Here is a 27054-nt window from a genome sequence, read left to right on the forward strand (position 1 = left end):
AGGTGGGACATACAACGGAAGCCTATGGTAAGTAGATGCAAGAGTTTTTCTTTTACATGTTCTTCACACATACTTCCAGGCAGATAGGGAGGTTTAAAAGGCTCCAAGGAATGTTCTTTTGGATAATTGAATGAATAAATAAATGACTGAATGAATACGACTAGAAGATGGGGAAAAAAACATCAAGAACATGGAAACAGAGAACTCTATGTTTTCTCTTAGATTACCGGAGAAAAGACTCTTGGCCAAACATATGAACATTAATTCAATCATTCAACAAATTAGTACTATACCAAAAAATGGGTGGTATAACGTCTAGATGCTGGAGACCCAACAAGGTGGAAGAAAGACATGGTCCCTGTCCATATACAGCTTACAGTCTTAGAGCAAGAGACAAACAAAGCAGCAGCACATGTGCTAAGAACTAAAATGGAAATATGCACACAATGTTATGGCAAAACATGGTATGTGTGTTTGCGAAGGGACAAACACCTCATGAAGACTTTCCAGAGGAAGAATTTTACACAGAGACACAACGAATAAGGAAATTTGGTCAAGCAAAGAGCAGCAGGGAAGAACGCGCCAAATGTGAGGAGGTGGCATGTGTGATGATGGGGAGGTGAGACAGAGCCTTGTGCCACAGGGAACTGAGTGGGGTGCACTGTGGCTCCAGCACAGAACAGGAGACGGGAGTGGTGACAGGTGAAGGGCTTTCTTAGGGGCAATGGGAGAGCCATGGAAGAATTTTACAGGAGAGAATGACACGATCAGATCTCCATTTCAGGAAGATCTCTCTGACTGCAGGGTAAGAATGGACTGGGAAACAATTAAGGCAGAGAGACCCCTTAGGAGTCTGCCAAGAGCATGTGCCTGTCACTAAGACCACCGGAAACGGATCGTTACCTGGGCTGGATGATATATACTCATGTCCTTAAAAGTTGGTTTTCGATTATAGCAAAAACAAATCATATGCATCAGTGAATTACCAATGTCTCTTATCTGGAAGGTAAGGCAATTGTATAAAATCAAAGACCCTAATAGAACAGGCCCATAAAAAACGTGATCCGAGTTGTGCTTTCCAACCACCTAACGTCATCATGTTGTCCGTACAAGAGCACCTTCATTATACATCATGTCAATATCTGACAACAATTTTCATCCTTTCCCTTCCCAAAACAATGTTTCTACCCATTTTAACAGCTTCTGAAACTTTGAGGCTCATGGGTAAGAACAGCTTTTCAGCTGAATAAACACAGACCGACAATGAGGGCAATGTGGCACGAGGCTGCCCACTCAGATACTTTCCACAGTAGGAGTCCAAGCCCAGCTCCCTCAGTTGGAAAGCCCAGGGGCATAAACATTCCAGATATACAACTGAACTTACTTCATCAGCGCTGGCATTTCTGCTGAGTGTTCAGTGGACAGTATACAAAACTTTGGGGAAATTATGAATGGTCCAAGGGCTTAAAAATTTGTAAACGGTAATAAAAAAGGTTGATACACTGGGGTATTTTGTTGACAGCACGAGACTGACACATTAAAACAATGTGACTCACCAGCAGAGACCAGGAAGGCTATCAGGTTTTAGCAATGCCCTCTAGAAGTCATACTGTGCACGTCAATCATATATTAAAAAAGTATGTGCTGCAGTCAAAGGTGGAACCACTCAAGATGAAAATTCTTTGTACGTTAGGGTACATTCTAAAAGACTAATGTTTGGTACTAACTACGTATCAGAGGTAGAATGTTTCACTAGGGTGATGCAATGTTTGAGGCAGCTTCTCTATCCTTTTTCCTCCTTCAATATGAGCGGTACATTCCTAGCCAGGTCTGTCAGACACCCCGGGTGCTAGTGAATGGTGGTACAGACTCTTCAGTGACCAAGCAACCAACATCCTGGGATTTGAAAAAGAACTTTTTACAACGAAAAGTTCCACTAGCAATAGACCATTTGCCTGAGTTGTTTTCATAGCAGCAACTGACCCTCTGCTGGAGACCACAGCGTCCCCTGTACTAGCCCTATGCCGTCACTGTACAGCTAACAATTAGGATAGAACAGAGGAGGAGGGAAGTACTTTAAAATTTTAAGGCAACCAAAGATGGGAGAAATTAGGTGGTCAAGGAGAAGAATGTCCTTGTTGTAAAAACAATATAGGTCACAGACATTTAAAAAGACATAAACAGTAAGTTTCTTGAACTCAATAAATATTAATGGAATAAATGTGGTTCAAATGACAAATTTCAGCACAAGTTGTTTGCAGTTAATATGCCCACTGAAAAAATCATTTCTTTGAGTCAGTTTACTCCCAAGTGAAAACTGGACGATAATCTGTAACCAATCCTACCCAAACAATTCAAGGAGTCCTTCTACTGCTAGTTTTCATCCTCAGTTGGGCTGTCTAAAGTAGTTAGCAATGTCAGAAACAACAAGAAAGCTACCAATTTTCATTACCTCTCTTCAAAGCTGATCAATCAAGTCTCTATATTTACTTTAAAAAAAGAAGCTATTTCCCCCCGTCATAAAGAAAGCATTTTGCTGACTCTACATTTGATGATACTAAGAAATTGTTGTTCTTTTTTTTCCTTTTTTTTTTTTTTTTTTGCTTAGGTATGCTAACAGCATTACAGCTATTTAAGAAAAATAAAAGAAGCATTAGATTTTAGAAATACATTCTGAAATATTCATAGACAAAATGATAAAATGTCTCGAATTTATTTCAAACTAATGCAGCAGCAAGGTAGCTGCCTGGGGGTACGGGTGAGGCAGGGCTGGCCTGGATGGTTGTCCAGGCGGTTGATAGGTATAAGAGAGGTCATGGCACTATTCTGTTAACCTTTGTATATTTTCAAATTTTTCCATAATATAAAAGTTTTTAAGTGTATTTATGGTAGTTTCACAGGCATATTTTCTTAGGTTTTTGTTTGTGATTGCAAGGTCATTCACTGATCCCCTGAACAAGAGGTTAGATTTCAAATAGGCATGCTAGGCAAAAGCTCTTCACCAAGATTAACTTGAATAAGGTAGGATGGTTTGAATGCATTTTAACAAAATTTCCTTAACGTCTGGAAAACAGATGAAATGCTATTGCAAAGACGATTTTAACAACTAAGATTTTTTTAATTCTACGGCGAGACCACGGGGCCTAATGGTTAAGGCATCTGACTTCGAATTCTTTCCCTCTGCTTTCACTGTTTTAAGTGCCTTAGCAACATTATCTCGTAACAGTCCTCACGACACTATGAAGTGGGCTGACAGACTCGAGAGGTGAGAGATGGAGCTAGGATCTGAGTCCAGACGATGTGACTTTAGAGTCTGTTCTTCTAACCACCAATGACTGGGCGCTTCAAGGCTCAACACTACTGGTTTGGGTAGTGTTGGAAAGAATTCAGAAAAGAGAAGAAGAAAACTACTTTCGGCTCGAAAAATATACATCCATGGCCTTGTCAGGGGAAGCAGTATATATGGTGGGGGGAGAATGGAAAAAATTTGAAGTTAGGTAGTAGATCAAATAATATTGAATTAGAGCTAGTTACCACTCATTATTACATGACCTTGACTAAATTCAACACCTCTCAGTACAGCTTTAATATTCTCACCATAGCAACAACAAAATGGTAACTATGTCATGTGAAGGCTATGTTAACATTTTGCAATATACTATATGTGTATCAAATCATCACACCGTACATCTTAAACTTACACAGTGCTATAGTCAATTAAATCACAAGAAAGTTGAGGTGGGGGGCGGAAACCTCTTATCCTTGGTTTCTTCATCCATACTTTGAAGGTCTGAGGGAAGGATGGAAAGGAAAAATGTATGTAAGGGAATCCAATACGTAAGCATCCTAAAGCATTCGCATGCAAGTCTGTTCTTCGTCAGACCGTAAATACCTGTCACTCCCCATTCCGTCCTCAGCTCCTGGCCCAGCACCCAGCACACAGGAGGCGCTGGGATTTCTTCAGTCTAACAGCAGATCCATTAAGAGGTCCAGCACTAATTGCTGGCTTTATTTGTCAAGTCTATGCATTATACCAACAAGCAAAATAGGTTTCAAATGTTTGCTTAATAAGAGAGGACAGAAAACTAATTCATGTCCCTCTCCTATTATTACATTATCTTAGCATGTAAGCCCTTTAATCCAAAATTATTGCTGGGAAAAATTTAGAGAGACAGTCAGTGGCCTCTAATTATCTTTGCTGGGGTTCATTTACTCTTTCAGGAGTTCACTGAAATTTCCAGATTGGTCTAAAACACAAACCTTACCATGTCCCTTTAGGGCTCATACTTCTTCATTGCTTTTAGAATAAACTTCTGAGCATGACATACAACGTACCTCGTTATCTCACAACTGCTGAGCATTCCAGCTTTAAGGTCCACCGTTCCCTGCTTTACCCTCACATGTCCTCTCCTCCCCTGCTCAGGGCACTCAGGGCTTCAGCTCCCTGAACAGTCCGTATGCGTTTCCTCCCTCCGCACTTTTTCACATGCTACTTCCTTTTCCCAGAGTGTCCGAGTCTCCCTCCTCCACCTTAAAGCTCAGCTCAGAGAAAACTTCCTCCCAAAAGCCTTCTCTGACATCGTCCCTCACACACTCCCCAGAAGTGTGGCTGAGGAGTCTCCTCTCTGTTCTTGCAGTACGTGCGCTCCACTGGGATGGAACTTATTCTCTAGTCTGATTTTCTGTGTCCTCCACTACGTTCTCAAGGACAGAAACCATATCTTATCTGTCTATGCAGCATCTCTCTAGCCTGGCACGAGGTACACAGCAAGTGATTAACAAAGATCTGATAAACAAATAAAGGACGCTTAATTCAAGATGGAAAGCCCAGTGCAAACTTATTGACAAAAGCATCCCCTTTTCCCTATTACTTAAGTAAAAATGAATACAAAGTGAACCATCTTAGTGAAACACAGTTGAAGGCCAGCTTGAACATGGCAAGATAATAAAATATCAGGGGAAAAGAGGATCTGAAATCTTGTCTGGTTAAAAAAAAAGAGAGAGAGAGAAGAAGAAAAAGCAAAAAGATTGGTTAAGCAATAAGGAAATACAAAGTAATAGCTTCCTGACATGTGTGGCTTTAGTCCCTGAAAACTATTTAATCACTGATTGTAAGAGTGTGTACTTCTAAATGAGTGGTCTATTATGGGAGATTATCAACTAAAATAAATACAGCAAAGAGAAATCCTTACTGTCTGAGAAACTGTTAAAAGACTTGTTGTTAACATGAAAGACCATATGCTAAGAAAAATAATTCTCTAAAACAGTAAGTTTAAGTAAACTTTTTGTTTTTTGCAATAATTGTCTGGAGTCCATTTGGAATTTCTCAACAGAAGATTTACGCACAAGTTAAATAATGATTAATAAACACAAAAGTACTAAGTTGCAAAGTTTCTGTAGCAACTCAATATCATTATTTGAGATTGTCTATTTCTGACAAACTTGTGTGTCATCTTTCACACTAACTGAAATGGCCCTAAGTTTATGGAATTATGCAATTTGCATTTAAGTGCCATCCTAGCTAATGTATAAAATTACTTATCTATGACAGATAGCTAAGTCTTCTCTTCTGGAAACCAATCCACTGTACAGATCAATTAGGCTAACAAAAAAATGAAAGTGAAATTAAAATGGACAGTTATAGTAGTATGGAAGGATACGCTTTGGTCTTTCAGGTCAAGTGCATACATTCTACTACAAATCCAAAGAATCAAGAGGAAAGCCAATGAGGGTGGTAAACAGATCTATGGAATAGACAGAAAAATAGTGACTACAAATTAGAAAAGAGAGTGAAGGTGTCAAGGAGGAAAAGATGTATTAAAATTAACAACAGGTTAAAAGGATATAATAAAGCACATTAAACTCAATCTACTTTTAGCATGTTAATTTGCTATGCTAGAAAGAGCTTCAAAAGTAAGACAGATTTGGGTTTGAGTCTCAAGTAACTAGTACTTCCCAGCTACGTAACAATTGGGTAAACAATTTACCTTCATCGCAGTCTCAGGTTCTGTGTAAAACAGGGTAACACTACTAATTCAGAATTGAAAGGATTAGAGGTAGTGAAGAACCAAAAAGATTAGAAGTAGTTGAAAGTAAATAGGTATTCAAAATATAATAATACAAAGAACAGCTAACATTTAGACAGTCTATTTATGCCAGGCATTCTCAGTACTTCACACATGTTATCATTTAATCCTAATAATAACCCTGGGAGGTAGATGCTCTTATTATGCCCATTTTACAGATGAGAAAATTAAGGCACAGTCCAAGGTCACACAGCTAGTAAGTGGTTGGGAAAAAGATTCAAATCTAGGCAGTCTGGCTCCAGAGATAGTAGTTATCACTAATAATAATTCTTTAGTTAGCATGAACACAAGTTCTCTTCCAGCTTGATAATTGTGCTTGTGCTCCCTCCAAAAAGCTAACCTTTAAAAGCTACAGAACTCTGATCTGTAGTACATCTCTGCTACTCCACTGCCTTTGTACAAATAATTTCACAATCATGGGCCTTCATTTCCTCATTTCTTCAAAGTAAAATGCTACTGCCCTAGGTTATTATACTTTTTAAAACAGAATACAAGACAATTTACCCAACAGCCTTTTCTTCTCAGGATAGATATAATCTCAGGATATAGCTGGTTACACAAAAGGGAACACAAAAAAGTTTGACGTCAACAGGTATGGGACTTGAGGCCATTTTTGTGGCTAGTGACTAGAGTGGTTACGTCTGGGAAAGAACTCCAAATTGCCCTTTTCTGGTTATGCTCCTGGGTAGGAGGAAGAGATAATCAGAAATGAGCAAGGCAGTTTCTGGCCTCCTGTCGTATGTGGTCTAGTTGGAAAGTATTATATAGTGCTTTGAATCTGCCATTCACAATCAAAGATCTTTTTGACAGTGTCATTCTCAGAGATAGATAATTTACCATTTAGGAGAATACATTTATTCAATAAATACTGAGGTCCTACTACATGCTAGGAATTAATCTAGGTGCTGGGGATACTGTGGTTATAAAAAAGAGGAGAGACAGAGACAAAAATCCCTGCCCTTATGGAACTTACATTCTAGTGGTGGTGGAGGGGGAGGACATATGTAGAGGGGGCAGGACGTATGCCTCGACTCAGGGCAGCTATTTACTGAGTACTCACTCTGTGCTGGACACTCTCCTAGGTAGATGCTAAAGGGTACACACATCAGTGAGACAGAGCCAATAAGCTACTTGAGAACAAGGTACCGATGAGTCAGTTACAGAAACCAATAATACTTAAAACAAGAACCTTAAAAAGCAAGTCATCAAAAAACAGAAGGTGTACAGTAATATTAGAATACACAAGGTACAATAATAGAGAAGGCTGCATGGATATTTTCCAAGCACAGTAAGTTTGTCAGGTGAAAGAAAGGGAGGTGGTAGGCATCTGTCATTCTTTCTGGCAGCCTCGCATCATCGTCTAATTTCCTGCTATTTCAGAATTCCTTCCTATTTGGGGGAATTCTCAATCTTAGAAGCCTTGCTATCCCACCACACAAGTTCAGAGTGCCAGATTGTGTCTTTTCCTGCTTCCCCCGCATCCAGGGCACGGGCAAGTGACTGAGGCTCTGGCTGTCACATGCATCCTCACCTGGCTTGTGAAGAACAACTAATGACTCAAAGGAATGAGCGTGAGGTTCTGCTGGCAGAGGGGAAGAGGACCGCAGTATGACAAGTGGCAGCAGAGTTGTTATGGCAGCCAGTACCCAGTGTTTGCCGTGTTGGTAGTGCACGCTATTGTCTCTGACGCTCACTGGTGGCATGTCCAGTGAACCTCTCTTTGACACAACTGGCCATCATCTCTAGCACCATGTCCTGAATTTGGTTCCCCCGGAGATCCTGTGAATGCTTCTATATCCTTTTAAAAATTCCATTTCTGATTAAATAAACAGGCATTGGTTTCTGTGGCTTACAATTAAGGCCCTTATTAAAACTGAACAGAAGAGCACTCCAGGCAGAGGGAACAGCATAAGCAAAGCAACTGGAGGCCAGTTGCTTAGGGATTCAGAGAGGAGGCTGTGAGGCTAGACAGACCTGAATTTGAATCAAGGGTCTACATTTGACCAGCTATGAGGCCTTGCTCAGTGTAAACTCCCAAAGCCTCAATTTCTGCTTAGTAAAGTGCGGATAACACATATTTCTTATTAGGTTCCTTGAAAATTAAACAAGGTCATGATAATTCATTTAAAGCTCTTAGTATCTGACACAGATGATTGCTTCATTAATAATAGTAAGCATAGTATTTTGGGGGGGCAATACAAGCAATTTGATTCTGCTGGAGTTTAGAGCATAAGGAGAGGGGTAGTAGGAAATGATTACAGAGTCAGATTATGGAGACATTTTAAGTCATATTAAGAAACTTAAGCATTATGGGCTGGAATCACGTATGTGACTAAATCGGAGAATTATACTGAAGTATAATTATCATCTTAAATTATTAACTAGGAGAATATGACCAGGTTTTGCATTGTACATGTAGTCTTCACAGCTATAGTTGTATAATTCAACCCGACCACTGCACGTGTACACTTGCAGATGTTACTGTCCAGTCCTGATACCATATAATCTGAAGCTATTTAATTATGTCAACACAAATCCTCCAAAATTGTGTATGTCTTCTGTCAATATGGTTTGCAATTGGATCAGAAGTAGCTGGGTCTGTACTTAAAATAATAGTTTCTCCTTTGATCTGAGAGACAACGAACCTTTGAGTGACGAGGGAAGTTTACAAAATGGGCAGGGGGAGTGCATCCTCGGGTGACTGGCAGACTGAGAATTACATCTGCAAGTCTGAGGTTCCTCTATGACTTTGATACCATTAAACATCGCCTGTGACTTTTTACAACATATTCTTGCACACCAGCATCTTGCTCTCGAGTCCATATTAAGATAAAGATGAAAGGTTTTATGGCCAAGGCAAGAACAATCAATACTACCATTTTGCTGCGTGTGCGATTTCTTGCCAAATGCTAATAAGCATTACATGGGCTCTGTCAGCACCAATCCTTCCAGCGCTGAGTACACTGCCTCCTAGGTACTGTTCAGTTCTGCTTACATTTATCATGGTCGTCTACCTGTTACTCTCGTCTAATCTGCACCATTATCTCCTCTCCCCACCTCCACTACACAGCCATAGCCACCTCTGAGAAACACTTGGATCTGATTTTGATTTTCACAGTAGCTATTGAAATCCAACCTAAGTCACTGCGTAATTCAGAGCGAGTGCTGAGAAGGACAATGTATGGGCTTGCTGGGGGCGGCTAAGGAAAGTGATAAAAACAGAACCCAAAATGTGCTCTGTAACCACCGCCTGCTTTATTTCATTTTCTGCTAGTCCCATCTGCTTTGGCAACGCAGCACAGTTCAGTCAAAAGGAAAAAAGAGCACAGACTTGTAAGCCAGACAGAGCTGGGTTTGGATTCTAGGTCAACACTTAAGAACCCTATTAGGTTGGTCCGATGATACTCAGGTTACAGCTGATGGTATAGAAGCCCAGGGAGATTACATGCCTTGCACTGTGGATCTGCATGTTGTCTTGGGCAGGCTTTCAAAAATATCAATGTGTAACCAATGTAAAATTGAGCGGTCATGACTTCCTATAGGCCAGTCTTACTTTCACTTTACTGGCTCATTTGTGGTTCAAGTGTGATACCTACAAAAGATCCCAGAGGAGTATACATCTGCCAGAAATGGACAATGGCTGTTTCAGGGATTCCTGGAGTCCTATCTCTGTATTTGCTTTTTGAAAATGCCTTCCAGTGTTGTATGAAAGGAGAGAAGTTGAGCACTCCCCTTGACAAGGATGGAAGAGACTCGCGGGCCTGACAACGTGCAGAACCAACAGTTAAGGCACTGCCACCTACTTCGTGGCCTCTGACCGTTGTTTTTGAGACCAAAGGGGTGGTTACCAGAAGGGTGGGGGGTGGGGTATGCGTGGAAAAGGGAAGGGGAACATAATAATATAGTGATACGTTTTCACAGTGACAGGTGATTACTAGAATTAGTGGGGTGTTCACATTGTAAGGTATAAAAATGTCGAATCACTACCTTGTACACCTGAAACTACTATAACCAATATAATACCATACATCAACCATACTTGAATTAAAAATTTCTGAGAAAAGAAAATAGCTTCCATTGAGTCCAGTTCTGAGCAGGACTGTCACTGTTGTACATGCAATGAGTCTTATAGGATAATTCAGGCTTGACCTGGACCCCTCTGACAGGACAGGATATGGCCGAGCATATTGATCCTGCTCTGTACCTCAGAACCACCTGTTAGAAAACAATGACCTGTGACAACGTGCAAGGCTTCCTGGTTACCAATGCACCAGTGCACGGATTGTGTTGAGGAAGCTGGTAAATTTATTAATCTAGAATTCATAAAGTTTTCTCTGCTGTTTTGCAAACACCGTGAATAGGTAATAACAACTATTAATAATAATGATAGCTAATTCTGAGTATTTACTATGCGCTGATTATTAAGCAGTTCTGAAGTGTTTTACATGCATTAATAATTTAAGCCTCTCTTAATAACACTATGGTTCACTATTGCTCTGATTTAAAAGTTATAGCCTTTTCTTCACAAATCTCAGAGAACAGAGATCACTGGGTAAGGCAGATAACAGTTTCCTGAAGGCCAGAGTCATATTCTGTATGTTTAGTATATTCTTTAGCGCAGCACCCAGGCCTTTTCTGGCAATGCAGGAGCTGGGCAGATGGGCACCTTGACCTCTCTCGTCACAAAATTGAAAACACTAAATGCCTGGCTTGGTTCCATACTGTTTTGGGTTTTCAGGGCCCACTTGAACCCAAGAAAAAGCATGCTTGTTCTGGAACAGACACAAGAAAAATAGTCACTGGTTTGGTTCTGCCAAAGAGTACCAAGTCTCAGGTAAAACATCGTATGGAGTCTGAGATCTCTATTCAAAATAGATTTATGGTCTTTTTGGTGACATGACAAATAATTTAAATGTGGCGATTTTTTCCCAATTTTGATCTGTCATGTACTTGACTTCAGAAGAGTGCTAAATCCAATCCACACCTCTGTTTTCATAAGAAATAAGTGACCTCATTTATTGCTGTGAGAAATGGAGCAATGTATGCAGTAATGAAACATTAAACTCAGTCAGTGACTAAAAGGCTTTATGGTATAGTTTTTCTCTGTAACTATTAGGAGGCACCTAATATACTAGTAACTTGAACATAATAAGCACTCAGAGTTTGATCATTTAAATTATAGTAATAGCACCAATAGAACTACTTTCAATTTCATTTAAAAAGTGTCCTGTTTCACAATGTTAAAATATTTGAAATATATTATGTCAAAGACCAATTTTTTTTTAATTAACGTTTATTGGGGTGACAACGGTTGGTAAAGTTACACAGGTTTCAGATGTATTACAATTCTGTAATACATCATCTATGTATCACATCGTGTATTTCAAAGCACTACATCGAAACAGAATTATCTCAATGGTAGGGAGGGGGAAATAATAAGTATTGATGTGAAAAAAGAAATCCTGTAGTTACCACTAAAATGTTAACTTTAGTTATCTTTGGGTTCCTTTTTTGGTCTTTACATTTCTTTATATTTTCTAAAATGAATATGTATTTCTTTATAATCATAAAAAAGATTAAGTATAATCCACTCTAAAGAGAGCAACTAAAAATAATATTAAATAGAAATAGTCTCAGAGATTAGAGGAAAAACGATGGTTGCTAGAAAGGAGGGGGGTGGGGATGAGGGAGAAGGGGAAGGGATCAGACAGCATAAATTGGTAACTATAATAATGCCAAGGAGACATGAAAGACAGTTTGGGGAATATAATCAATAATGTAAAGATTTCGTAAGGTGTCAGATGGGCACTTGTCTTATTAGGGAGACCACGTTATGGATGGTTTAGATGCTTGACCACTGCACTGTATACCTGAAGCTGAACAATATTGCATGTCAACTATAATTTAATATGTATATAGTCACGGGATATGGAATATAGCACAGGGAATAGAGTCAATAGAATTGTAATAGATATATACAATGTCAGAGGGGCAATAGATTGGGGGAGGAGGGGTTATCACTTTGTGAGGGATGAAATGTCTAACCATTGCATTGTTTTGTACACCTGAAACTAATAAAAAAGAGAGAAGAAAGATCTATAAAAGCACAACTTATTTATTTTAAGAGTTTTATATGAGATAAGGATTATTTTATTTTCTCAAGGTAGTACAGGAAGAAAAATAATATTGAAGGATCCCAAACCTTTGGAAAATACCATAACATAACTGTCTATAAACTATACATGTTAACTGCAAAATAGCATAAAAATATTTTTGCATAGAGAAGCCACCTGTAAATGCATGTGTTTACTTCTTTGTTGTGTTTAATCAAACGCTATCTTGTTCACATTACATTGTAAGTTATATAAACCATGTAATCAGGAAAGAATACCACAAAACTGTTTGAATTCTTTAAAGCCTTTGTGTTTGACAAAAGTCTACCATAATTTATACATGTAACTTCTCAAAAACCTTGGGAGGCTAGAAGTAATAGGCTTCATTTCACAGTTAGAGAAACTACGTCACAGAGACATTTTTAAAAATGTGCTCAAGAACTCACAAAGTGAATGGGAATAAAGAGGGAATATAGTTCTTCTGGCTGCAATTCCACTGATTAGCTGGACCATTCAGCTCTGCCTTTGTGGACAAGTTGAAGCAACAAACTAACTTAAAAACTAAAACCAGTTGAACAGGGTAGGTTTGCAGGCAATATACCAACAATTCAGTATAATAATACCCAACAGCTAGATTGCTTTGTGTTTTTGCTACGCTTTATAACTATTCATTAACCCACACATCAATGGATGGTGGGGCCACGTGGTTAATGGAGTTAGTTCATATAGAATGGATACACGGATTTTAATGACTATGAAGCCAAATGAGAAAACTACAGCAGAAAAATACCAATGCATTCCTCTAATCAAGCCTCAATAAACAATAAAAGAGGATAAATATGTTGGAATACCAAGCACCCCCTCTTATTCGCCATAATCTCCGTTAACCCTCCCCAAACTACCACTACCTCCCTACAAAATGATAGACAAGACTGAAGAGAACCTGAAAGCTACTCAGTTCATCCAATTTCCTTCAGAGGCCAACATCTAAGCTTTTCCTACCGTGTTTCCCCGAAAATAAGACCTAACTGGAACATAAGCCGTAGCATGATTTTTCAGGATGACATCCCCTGAACATAAGCCCTAATACGTCTTTTGGAGCAAAAATTAATATAAGACCCGATCTTATTTTGGGGGAAACACAGTATTAGGTTGGTGCAAAAGTAATTGCAGTTCTTGCAATTGTTTTTAATCTTTTAAAACAATTACTTTTGCACAAACCTAATAGTATATTTTTAAAGGAATTTCACCTTTGAAAACCATTTCCAAAATTGAAATGGTCATAAATAATATGTTCTCCTTACAGTTAACAATGCTACTCCTAACCTCTTTTTCTTTTTTTTTTTTGCTCACATACATAAAGTAAAAGCACTTGATTTTTAAAATAATAAAAATTTAATAAGATCCCTGGTAATATGCCAGTTTCTAGGAAGCATGCAAGATTGAAACAAAGGTTTCCAAAATCAGTTATCTAAAGAGTCTAAACTTTAGTAAATAAAGGTTATTTAACATTCCCCAGCCAGGCTGAAAACATTCCTACTCCTTATCATTTTCCCTGTGACTAGTCAGAATACATTCCGTTTTCCAATTGAATAAATTTCCCCTTCCCTCAGAGCCTAGCTGTCTTTCTGGCAAGGATATCATATAGAACAGCTGTTATATTACCAGTATAAAAGCAATCCCATCTGATCTAATTGCAAAACATATGGACAGACTGAAACCAAACTTTTCAGAGTTCTGTATCTTTAAAGGAAGAACTAATCAAAGATCTTCAATTGGTAAAGGCTGTGAAGAATGCCATGAATTCAAATTTTGCACAATTTAAACAAGATCTATTTCAATAAACTACTTTAATTTTTCAGCGCATGCTTTAAATTCCCTAGACAGAACCAGCTCTGTTTTAGTCTCTTCTAAGATCTTAGTTAAACCTCTCCTAATGGTACCAAATCTTAGCTATGTCATCCTCCCATATGTTTAAGATTTGTCAGGCCTCAAGAAAATTTCCTTTCTTGGGCATTGTCTTCAGCAATCTCCTTTCTTCAGAACCACAACTCACTGAGATTAGGTAAATATCTCTGATGCAAATCAAAATTGCTGAATCAGTGGCAGAAATTATAGAGAAGTGGCCATGGGTAATATCACCTAACGATCCCATATAAGTAAAGGCTTACCAAGTTTATCACAAGTTTTTATTTATTGTTTTCATTTTATTCATTTATTTTTATGACTATAAAATTAAAATTGGATATATTAATTTAAAAATTTTGGAAAATTCAGAAAAACACAATGAAGGTAATTAAAATGATCCATAATCCCATTATTTAGCTTCAGCCATTTAACATTTGGTATATTTCTCTCCTCCTATGTATATTGTTACTAAACGTAATATAAGCATTTTAACACCCGAATAGTTCACAGATTACCATAATTTCTTTATCATAGGATTTTAGAGTAGAAGAATTCCTATTTCAAAAGTCTTTACCAAAAGAAACTCAGTATATAAACCAGATGAAAATGCAGTCGATTAAAGTGTGATGTGGGGATGTGGGTTGGGGGTGGAGGACCCAGAAGTAGACCCATTTGGCCTCCATATTCCCTATACAGGTTCCCAAACACACCTGAGGAACCCAAGGTGCCCAAATAATACAGTTTAAAAACCATAAAGCTAGTCTAACGCTCTCAGATGAAATTTCCTGTCTAAGATCACAGAACTGGTAAAACAACGATGAACTTAGAGTCTCATGTCTTACAGACAAGTGCTCAGCTTTTTCAACGTAGCTACGCTTTCTACAAAAGTCATCAGATGTTCATTTGTTATTGCTGTTCTTCCTTTAACTGAGAAAAAAAGAAAGGACAAAGTTATATAACAAAAAAAAAAGAATAATGAATGTAATTTGCTAGATCTCAAAGAACTTCCCTTGCCCTAAGTAGTAAAGAGGAAAAAGAGAAAAGGTCACCTCTAACCTAAGAAACAAGGTCATGTGATTAAATTATTTTCCTTAAGAATACACTGCAGTTGTACTACAGCTACAAACCATTCACTCTTCTTCACTCATTCAATCATCAAATATTTATTGAGAATCTATTTTGGCCTGGACACTGGGGATACAATTGTGAACAAAACAAACAGAAGTCCCTGCCCTTATGGACTTTATAAACCTGGGCGGTTTGAGCAAGCTACTTCACATTCCTGAATCTGAGTGTTTGCCATCCATAAAGTAAGGATGAAAATATTTAACTACTGCATTGTTTAAGAATTAAATAACATGATATATGTTTTTAAAAAATCCTGGTAAGGAACTAGGCATGCAATATGTGTTCAATTAATATTAATTACCTTGCCTATCGAAGTATTAAACATTAGATTAGAAATGAGACATGAGAAAGTACCACTTCTCTTTGCTACTGACACTGATATGAGGCGATACAACTGGAAGAGTACGTTAAGATAATTTCAAACAGATTCCTATACTAGCAAATAAGTAAATCTTATTTCAGTCTGAAGAAATGAGGTTTTTCTCACGTGCCCTCCCAGTCAAGTTCTGCAGTTCACCTAGTTCCCCTTTGTTATCTCCATCACCATTTACTTTCAATTACTACTGGGCTCCTTCCATAACATTCAACCCAACATGGTGCCTAGAAAATAGGAAGGAAGCAATCCTCTTCTCCAAATACCATTTTCTCATCCTGTAAATATGGGTAGCAAACCAGTCATAGATTGACATTTAAAAAAATAAACTTAAAAGACAACAGTGTGAAATACAAAATATCAAATGTGAAACCCACCAAAACCCTATAAAGATTTTGTCAATATTCACCAATAAAAGTACCAACAGAGGACAGAAGCTAAGCCTTTATTCATTCATATAATATCCAGAAATTATGGATGTCAGTCTTGGAGATTCTAAGCGTACCTTAGAAACCATAAAACACTGCATAGTTGTTAATTATTAGAAGCACTCTGTTCACTATTAACTTTAATTAGATTTCTACAGGGGAAATTCTGTCATTCAAAAGATCAAACATTTGTTTCTCAACTAAATTAACTCTTTTATACTGGTATGCAGCCCCAATCCACCTACCCCCCAAAAAAACCCAGCTCATGTAATTCATATATAGAAACAGAAATTTGCCGCTTATTCAAAGTACTCTTTTTTTTTTGAGACAAATAACTTCTGTTATGACAGTTTTTTCTGTATTTTTCTTCAGGAGAAGGGAAAAGAAAAAAAAAAAAAAAAAGCTGGGCAATAAAGAAGGATCCAGAGCAAAAACAAAATCTTTTCTCTCACTTTTTTCAGAAAGAGAGAATTACAGTAATAGCATGTCGTGAATGTTGTATAAATGATGACATATTCTTATCAAGGGAGCTTAATAATCTAAATTAAATAGACTGAAAACAAATTCAAAGGAAAAAAGTCAAAGTCCCAGAGAAAGACAGGTTTTGTTCTGAGTGTAAAGTGTTCAGCCCCATGCACCCTGTTACCAGGACACCTTCAAGGACCTTTTGTTCCTCTAGAAAGACGTCTTGGAAGAACTGGGCTTTGAGGAGTCTCTGAAGGAGGACAAAGTGGTAAATTGTTAAGTAGAGAGAATAATTTGGTTCCTTAAAGAACTTGAAAGAATGGATGAGGCTAAGAATAAGAGACAAGAATGAGAGGAACATACAGGAGTTTAAAGTGAAAAAAAAAAAAATGAGCAAGGGGAACAGAAGAAAGATTCTCTCTGATGAAGAAAAAGTAATAGGGAAAGATTTCTCCTGACAATAATAATTATCTGTGCAACAGTGGCATTACCAGAGGGATGAGTTTGACACAAATTTATCACATCTAAAAGGATACTTATTGTGAGTAAACCTTTACTGTGATCCAAATACGAATGTATCCAGACATAATCTTTATCTTTTCATCATAATTTTCTTAAATCTCCCTTTAAAGTTTACCAGTGTAATTAGGGTATCTGGGTTTCTAGTGAAAAACAGATAAACCAAAATGTATTCTTGAAAAAAGACGAAGTGACCACAGAAGAGGTGCCTGTAGCATAATCTCAATTTGAGTAATAAAGATTTTTATATCATATCTAAGGAAGACAAACAAAAAATCAAGATCAAGGCAAAAAGCATATTAAAGCTATTTATAACTAAAAATATCATCTAACACTGTCTTTCAGCCAAACAAGATCTTATATTTCTTTTCTCTTCTGATTAAGTGCCCTAGAGCAATAATTTCTCTACCCACAATTTACCCATTAGAAAAAAACAGCACCATGATACTTTTCTTCCATTCTTTTCATAAGGGTGCCAGCACGTCTGGGAGTTAATATATACATGTTTAGGAATGCTAAGATGAAAAGTAATACGCACTTTAATTTTATGGGTCTTTTAAAAAAATCAAGATAAAAAGACCTAGTCAGATCATTTCAATGTGTAAATTTTCAGTTAGCCAGAAGGCTTCCTGGGGACATAAATCAAAAGATTTGAAACTAATGTTCTAGAATTTAACTATGCTGTTCCAGAAACTAATCAGACTAAGGAATTGCTACAGAAAGCTAGGCACTTGACAACACCAGGAATAAGATATAGTGAATTTGAGAAGTCCCTGGGCCAGGACTTAAAAAGACTACAGTCAAATTTTTCTCTATTACAGACCATATTAGAACCATATCAAAGGCAGAATTAGAGTTATAATTTCAAATCACAGTTGTAAAACATTGTGAAACAGAAAATTTGAAGAGGTGAATGAATAATACACAATAGAATGAAGGGAATAAATGCCAAAGAACAGTAGAAATCTTTTCAGATTAGTATCCAAGAACCAATACTTTTAGCAAAATGGTTTCCTTCTCTTCTCTACTATGCAACTACTTCATTAAATGCCAATAATAGAGATTCTGGAACAAGAACTACAGGGTTTGAAGCCAGGCTCTGCCACAGCTGGGCTGCTCTGAGCTTCAGTTTCCTTATCTATAAAATGAGGATAATAATAAACTGATTATACATAACTGTTGCGAGGATAAAAAGTTCATATATATTCAAAGCACTTTAGAAAATTGCCTGGAACACAGTACATACTACTGTGTTTCCCCAAAAATAAGACCTAACCGGACCATCAGCTCTAATGCATCTTTTGGAGCAAAAATTAATATAAGACCCGGTATTATATTACATTATACCTGGTACTATATTATATTATATTATACTCGGTCTTATGTAAGACCCGGTCTTATATTATATTAAAATAAGACCGGGTCTTGTATTAATTTTTGCTCCAAAAGACACATTAGAGCTAATGGTCTGGCTAGGTCTTATTTTCAGGGAAACACGGTGTATGTGTTTGCGATTACTATTACAGTGGTCCGCAATCCCTCAGATCTGATGCTAAATACCAAAAGATCCAAAAACCAAAATTTTTTCTATAACTTACTTGGCGGCCAAACGTGACCTGAACAAACACAAGGTTATTTATAGTCTTTTATTTACCATAATACACACACACACACACACACACACACACACACACTTTGCTGCAGATATTTTTATGTGTTTGATTATAGGATGCCGCCCCAGACTTCACTGGAATATATTTACTAACTTCCTAAAATCTGAAAAATTCTAAATACTGAAACACATCCAGCCCCACAGTTTGTGGATAAGATTATGGACCTACATTACCTTCGGAGAACATTCCCAGAATGTTCCTTTCAAAAAAAAAAATGTATTTGTAATATTTTATGTACATGTCATAGCAGTCAGATTTTTCAAACTCGAAATTCTAAGGATTGCTTAAACAAAGCCTGTTCTCTTAATTTATATCACAAATAATGATTAAGGCTCTTTGTGGGGGCATTCATGGCCCCTGAATCACGCATACCAAATCATCACAGAACTTTAGAGCTGGAAGAGACCCTTGAGAGCTCATCCAAACTATTCCTTTCCTCCCAAACTGCTTAACATCCATAAATGGACTCTCCCCTATGAGGTAAGAACAACCTGCTCTGACTTGTCTTTATAGACTCTGTCTATAGAACACCCTGTAGGTGAATGTGAACAAACTGGGTGCGGTACACTGACAGACCGACAGACTTGGGATCTCAAAGGATGACTTGAAACAAACACAATAAATCTTACATGTTTGGCAAATCTCTCAGCTTATACTTTAGAAAATAACAAGAATTTCCAAGTCCGGAGTGAAAGAAGACTTATCTAGCACATGTTTTAAAAAAAAAAAAAGACTTAGCTATCTTAATGGACTCAATGAGTCAATAACGTAATAATGTGGCTGCCAAAAAAGCCATTCTGATAAGGAGCAGCTACATCAACAGTAGTGTAGCCCCCAGAAAGAACGAGGTAACTGTCCTCTCTACTACAGCTAGTCAGAGCACACCTGGAGTATTTTGTCAGCCCTGTGTTCCACATTTTGGGAGAGACACGGAAAGACTGAAAAAGTCCAGAAGAGGGGTGACCAGGATAGTGAGGGAATTTGAAACCATGTCACATAAAGAACAGTTGAGGGAGCAGAAGTTATTTAGCCCAGGCTCAGAGGGAACGTGATCACTGTCCCCAAATCCCTAAAGAATTGTCATAGCACAGAGAGCAGACAGAACCAGAACCAGTCTGTGTTAACTACAGAGAGAAATATTTCAGCCACACCTAGAAGTATTTCTTAAAATGTAGAGCCATGTAGGAGGTAATGGCTTCTAAAGCCCCATCTAGCCCAAAAGGTCCATTTCTTTTTCTGCTGTATCCCCCGTTCAATCTTGGCTGCCACAATCAGACAGACAAAGTGCCAGGACCCCTTTTGTCTTGCGTCTGCACTAGAACCTTAGCAACAGACAGTAACTGTCCTAGGTCTGTCCAATAGATGTATTAAAGGCCCATAATTTTAATAATCAAACATTTGTCATCACCTCAGTCTCTTACTGCTGATAATTATTATTCTCTAGTATCACAGCCCCACCCTTCACCCTTCTTAAAATGTCCTACCCAGTCAACCAATCAGTTAAACGTTTTGCCAGGCCTGTGGGAGGAAAGTGCCTGCTTGCTGGGCAATTAGTTTCAGTTTGCGATCAGTGTCCCTGTAAATAAAAGAGAGCCGTAATTGAGGGGCAGGCAAAAGTGCTCAGCTAGACCTCCATGAAAGAAATTCCTATGAAGAGAACTGACTCTGGGGGGTGAGCACACAATGTGAGATACAGATAATGTATTACAGAATGGTACACCTGAAATCTATGTAACTTTACTAACAATTGTCACCCCCACAAACTTTAATTAAAAAAAAACAAAAAAAGAAATTCCTATTAATTCAAAGAGCAGCTAGAAGACCCATACAATAACATATTATCAATGGCAAGCAGTCCTTAGGAGAGCACTCAAATAAAACACCCTATACAACCATCTCCCCAAATGCCAGAGAATCCAACATCGCAAGCCAAACTAGGTATCTCAAATTCAGGTGGAAGTTTTCCTTGGGCCAGAGAGATGTGCTTACTGTTTGAAGTAAACTAGAACCCATGCTCAGATAAAAAGGCCACACTTCATTATATATCACTATAAATCTAAAATTGCCTATGATTATGCCCACTCAGTTCAGCTGCTTAGAACTAGACACAGGCAATCCACAGTGAATTCACAGAGAAGTACAAACTATGGAAAATTTAAAACAGAGTTAGCGAAGTGGGGCATCCTCCTAAAACTTCTGTCACCCAAAGACCATAGGTATGTGGTAGTCCATGAAAACCCTTGAACAGTTCATATGGAAAATATTAATCAAGCCAGCTTTACTTCATTTAAAATTGATTTGGAGTCTACAAAACTCCAGCCAAAGTTTTAGAGAATATATACGTGATGGCCTTAACAAGAACACATTCTTTTATGTGCTTTTTAAAGTGAAGACCAGAAGCAATCTAAGTGTCCATAAATAAGGGACTGGTTAAATAAATTATGATACATCCTTACAATGAAACTGCAACTGTTAAAAAAAAAAAAAGGTCGACATTAGGTACTAACATAGAAAAAAAAAGTTTATGATACATAGTTAAGTGAATATAGAATTATTGCAATTTGAGTTTGTAAAAACTGTTTTTAAAAACCCTGTGTGTGTGTTCATCTATATCCAGAAAAATGTCTGAAAAGAATCAAACTGTTAACAGTAGTAACCTCTAGGGACTGACTGGAACCAGGAGGCAGTAAAGGAGTGACTTTCACTTTTCCCTTGGTAGACTTCTGATTGTTTGGGGTTTTTGTTTGTTTGTTTCTTTTGTTTTGTTTTTGCAAGCAATGGCTCCTTTGTGATTTAAAAATAACAACAGAAAAATAATAAAAGTAAAATAACATCAATTACAGACTTATTTATCATATACTAACCTTCCAAATAAGTGATCTTGCTACTTAAATGCTACTGTGTGCGGCAAATTCTAGAACACCTAATTCATCCTTTTTCTGTTATATTTTACTAAAACAAATAGAAATCACCACAAGGTCCTACTAGGTTCTTCAAATGCTTTCTAATCCCACAAAAACAAAGCCTAGTCATAAGGATAGCTAACACACACACACACACACACACACACACACACACACACACACACACACGGCGCTTACTCTGTACCAGGAACTGTTTCTAAGCACTCCAAATGTATTAACTTATTTAATCTTCACAGCAATCCTATGATTATCTTCAATTCACAGATGAAGAAAGGTTAAGTGACCTGCCCAAGATTACAGTTAATAAGGGGCAGGACTAGAGTTCAGACTCTCAACCACTATGCTTCCTGTCTGTCGGTAATATGTCAATCTCTCCATACGAAGGCCAAAAAAGGTTACAGTCAAAATCCAGCTAGTTAATACATTCCTTGAAGCTAAAAGAGACTCAAACTTAGCTTTTTGTGAGTGAATAATCTGCATTCCTACTTAAGTCAATGCTAAGCTCCAACCCAAGATTCAAGACTGTATTAAGACTAATAATCATGTGGGAAAACTCTGCAAATTCAATTATAGTCCAAAGTCCATACCTGACTCCACAGTAAATCACTGAGCCTAAGAATTAGGTCAGAGATCCATTAACATAAATACATGCAGTCAAATGGTATGGACTAACCTCCACCCCAACTCAAAGCAAAGGAATTCAGAAACTCTTGTCCAACGTCTTGACAAGGTAAGTTTTTTATTTATTTAGTTCCAGCCCCATTTTAGATCGAAAGGGAGAGAGAATAGCAGTTGTCTTATTTTCTACACGCTCTCAAACAGAAATTGGCATTTATCAGTATCAGCAAAATTGAACATTCTAGCTTAAGAGAAAAAATGGGCATCCCTACTTAAACTGTGTATTTGTCCAAACATACTGACCTTGTAATGGGGGGGAGGAGGAATGGTGCAAAGGAAGGGATTTAACCTAATTTATAAATGTGCTCAACCTAGATACACACCTGTCCCAAATGACCTACTGAATCCACTTATTTGCAGGGAAAACACAGTACAATGTCTCTTTTTTGGGGGGCGGGGGGCTCAAGTGGTCTGTACTCCTGTTTGTAAACAAAATCCTCTGAATATCCCTTCCACCTGTCACATGCACATCTGATATTTACATAAACAAGGAGAAATGAACAGGAAACTGGAGCTTTGGGAGGAATCCCTTCTAATAGTCAGCTTTGACCCACTGGGTGAGGGAGGTACTGTGCTGGCTTTCCAACTTCCCCCAAATAACCCAGGAGGGGAGGCAGGGTGAGCGAACAGAACCCAAAAGTTTGTGCCCACGCTGGGTCTTTGACAAAAGCCAGAAAGCCCTGTTTGGAAGGAGGTGCGATGCCTTCCACCCAGCAAATCTCCCCCTCCCGAGGAAGCACAGCCCAGGGGGGACAAAAGACTTTCCAGATTGGGGGTGGGGAGGCAGGCTAGCTGGAGCTGGGACTCCCCCGTGGGAGTCGAAATCTGGGGAGCCTTTGGGGCAAGACATGGTCTATTCCAGTGCAGAGCCCAGCCCTCGAGGCCCGTGGCTGGGTAAGGATGGGGGGCCTCCGGGGAGGGCTGTGCCAGGCGAGGCAGCGCTGGGACTCACCTGGGGGCGGAGGAGTGGGGACCTCGGTGGCAGGTGGGGTGGGCGGGACGCTGCTGCTGCGGGGGAGAACGCGGGTCGGGGTCAGCGGAGTGGCGGGCGCCGGGACGGTGGTCGCCAAAGGGGTGGTCGGCGCCGGGCCAGTGGTCGCCGGGAGGGTGGTGGGCGCGGGTCTGGCCGTCGCCCGAGTGGTGGTCGGAGTGCGTCCCACCGCGGGATGAGTGGTCGCCGAGGGGCCGAGAGGCGCCTGAAAGGTGGTCACAGCAGGTCCGGCCGGCGCCCGAGGAGGGGTGGTCTCCGGAGACGGGGCTGAAGAGGACGCAGTAAGGGGTCGGTGGACAGTCGCGCGCGGGGGTCCGGTCTTCGGGGTCTGGGCCGTGGGAGCCGTTGCCGTAGAGAAAGGGTGAGTGGGCTCGCCCCCCACCCTCGGGTCCGGCGACGCGTCCACCTGCCCTGCGGCCCCAGGGCCACCGGTGACATTCCTCGCGGAGGTTGCTGAGGCGGCGGCGGCTGCAGCGGCGGCGCAGCACAACAGGGCGAGGCCGCCCAGGCTTGGCAGGCTCTTCATGGCGCGCTCGGCTCCGCCATTCATTCATTCAGTCAGCCGGCCGGTCAGTCATCTTCTCCTCCCTGCACTCGGACCAGGGAAGCCGCCGCCACCGCCACCGCCACCGAGCGCACCATCGCCACCTCCCTCTGACAGGCGGCCGGCCCCGCGGGCGGGCCCCAGCGCGGAGGGAGCGACACGGCCGTGCGCGGACAGCCCGCCCTCTCCGATTGGCAGCCTCGTCCGCCTAATGCGAGGCCACGCTAGCCCACGTGACCCACCAGCTCCCTGGCCTCTTTGTAGCTTCGCGGGCCAATCAGAGGGCGTCGAAGGGAGGGGGCGGTGCTAAGGTGGGAGGAGGGTGGTGCGAGCCCGGCTCTAGCCGTTCGGGCTTGCAGCAGCCCCGGCTTTGTCTGCCCAAGGAGCGGGGCGCGGGCCTCGGGCACCGGGTGCCGCGGAGCAGACAAAGGACGCGCCCCGCGCGGCAGACGCCGGGCCAACTCGTCTGATCCATTGGGCAGCGAGCGCGACCCGGGCGGGGAATCCGCTCGCGGGAGCTTCCCCGCCCTCTTGAACAATGGGGCGCCGGCGCCGCACCCGGGTGGGGACTGGGTTGGAACCCCTGCGATGGGCGAGGGCGGCAGCAGCGAGGCTATAGAGCTCAGCATTGCCTCAGCTGCCCGAGAAAGCCTGCTCTCGGCCCTGCGAGGTCTGCGCTGCCATTCCCATTTCAGAGATGGGGAAACTGAGGCGTTTGCTGAGGGCCTTATTGAACCAAGACCCACGCCTTCACCAGGGACCTGCTGTGGCCCAGGCGCTGTGCCAGGCAGTACAAGCGGGCTAGAGACCCGTCAGGAGCGGAAGGTGCAAACTTCCTGCGTTGGGGAGACAGGCTCACATGCACACCTTACCCGAAACCCCGCTGAAAAGAGGACCGAGCGGGTGGAACCTCAGCTTCTTGTCTCTTGCTGTGTGGTTTTGTGGCCTGAGCGCAGTTTTTCACCTCTAAAATGAGGACGTTACACACGTAACCCACTCTCACCCAGACTGTCCCCCACCCCCAAAGCTGTTGTGAGAATTACGTATTGAAAGGGCTTAGTCCAGTGCCTGGCCCGCAGTAAATTCTTATTAACGCTAACTACTCTCAGGGGACTGTATTAAGACAAGCCCCGTGCCACAGCCCTGTCGTCCCCAGAGCCGCTGGCCTATTGCAGGGATTGGGGTGGGTCTGATAGCACAGCTTGACCCTGGGTGACACTAACCCCTGTATGAGGCTGGAATTCTGGAGCGCAGCCTCGCACCATCCGACCAGGATGCAGAGCTTGCTCAGGCGCTGCATCCTCGACTCAGCAGCTTTCAGACCGAGCCAGGCGGGGCGGGTTTGTCATCTGACAGGGCTTAATCCCAGCCCCACCGCCAACCCATTCCTGGCCATCCGCTATGTGATATTTCTGCATGGCTTCCCATTAGTCCCTGGCCTCCAACCAGAGCGGCAGGATGAGGTTTCCGTGTGAACCTGTGTACATGTTCATGAAAAAATGCATGTATTTACATGCAGGAGTAATGAGTGGGGAGAGGATATGTACATGCTTGTGTATGGAAGCATAAATATCTTTGTGGGTCTGTATGAATGGGTATCATATGTATGTGTGTGAGTTTATGAATGTGGGAGCTAGAATCTGTGTATATTATGTGTTTTAAGTATCTACATGTGTACTGGTGTGTGTTTTATATATATTTTCTGTGGGTTTTTGCACTGGTGAGTATCTATGGGTGTGTCTTGGTAGGTCTACGTATGAAGTGGGTGGCCAGGCAAAATGAGAGAGATGTGTGAGTATTCTGGTTTTAGCCCAATATTTGGCAAGCACAAATCAAGATTCTGTTTTTGCCTCTCTTGGGAAGGGATTGAATAGGTCATGCTCCTTCCCAATATTCTCTTGCTGATTCTTCCTCACCTTCAAAACCCAACCAAAATACCATATCTTCTAAGACTTTCCTGGATCTCTGAGTAGAAATTAATCTCTGCCCCATTGTCCCACTGCTCTTTGTTTATTCATTGATTAAAATCCTGATCTATCAATCTATCTCTCCCCGCCTCTTCCTAAAAGGATTAAGGTGGCTTTTAGAAAGATATACAACAGGATAAATTGAACTGCCCACATGGCTTTATCATTTCTCATAGGCATGCATCCACCTACTACTAGGCTCCTCTGTTTTCAGTTCATAGCAGGGGTAATACATGTGCGTGCTAACCCATGCCGATTAAATTGAATTAAACTGAAAAGAAATCCTGTGGTGCCATAAGAAGAGCTTGTATCTTTAGTCAGACAGATCTGGGTCATGACTCTGCCAGCTGTATGACCTTGGAGGAAACCTTGCACCTCTCTGAGCCTCAGTTTCCTTATCTATAAAATGGAGCCAATAAGTTCTGTCTTATTTAGTTAAGCTGAAGATGGTAGAGAATGTTTTTACACAGCCTTTACAGAAGGTGCTAGATCTGTGTAGGTTCATATTTCATTTATACCAGTGCTAACTGTGAGCCGTGTTGGCTGAAGGACCATAGCAGAAACCTCTGTCCCATAACTTCCCCATCAGGTGACATGGAGTTGCCCTACCAGATCTCCCCAAGTATAGCTGAAAATGCTGGGTTGGCCCTCAGCTCTACTGTACCAGAGATTCTCCGGCAGTGGAAGAGAGGAACTGATGCAGCTTATTTGCCTGGAGAAAGACTAGAAGACCTTGCCTAAGTGATCCAGGCCAGTTCTCTGCCTCAGACAGGGACCCCCATGCTTCTAAGATGGGCTAATTACCCTGTAGTATGTATAGAAATGTAGAATTTTTTGAAAGGCAATGTAAGTGCATTAATGTTATTCATTCAGCATTTAATTCTTAAATTTCTTACCCTGCCTTTATCTCTAAACCGCAAGATGACTTTACAAATTTCTTAGGAATAATACTTTCATTGCGTTTAAAAATCAGACATACCTTAATTATCCAATAGCAGAGAAAGATATTATATCCGTTCAATTTAATCACAGAAAGTCATTGTAAAGGTGGCTAAGAAGATAGTATAACAAAGAGTAATACTAGCTCATTGAGCTCTTACTATGTGCTAAACATTGTACTACACATGAAATATTTTGTTTACACATGAAATATTTTGTTTAATCCTAAAAAGAACCCCAGGAAGTAGGTACTATTATTATCCCTATTTCACAGATAAGGAAACTAGGGCACAGATAGGTTAAGCCACTTGCCCAAGG

At 40.4% G+C, this 27054-nt stretch overlaps 1 protein-coding gene and 1 non-coding gene across 2 annotated transcripts in view; one reads left to right on the forward strand and one right to left on the reverse strand.

Moving 5' to 3' along the window:
* MEGF9 (multiple EGF like domains 9) overlaps positions 1-24023 on the reverse strand; it is an 84591-nt gene extending 60568 nt beyond the window's left edge. The window contains exon 1 of the mRNA XM_074330934.1: positions 23248-24023. Within this exon, the coding sequence (XP_074187035.1) occupies positions 23248-23836 (589 nt within the window). The 5' untranslated portion in view covers positions 23837-24023. The remainder of the gene's footprint in view (positions 1-23247) is intronic.
* On the forward strand, positions 9785-9915 carry LOC141571435 (U6atac minor spliceosomal RNA). The gene has a single exon (XR_012496178.1). It is a non-coding gene; the product is annotated as a U6atac minor spliceosomal RNA (small nuclear RNA).
* Positions 24024-27054: the final 3031 nt, after the last annotated feature.

This window comes from Rhinolophus sinicus, linkage group LG04, assembly GCF_036562045.2.
Source record: "Rhinolophus sinicus isolate RSC01 linkage group LG04, ASM3656204v1, whole genome shotgun sequence".
In the NCBI taxonomy this organism is placed as follows: Eukaryota; Metazoa; Chordata; class Mammalia; order Chiroptera; family Rhinolophidae; genus Rhinolophus; species Rhinolophus sinicus.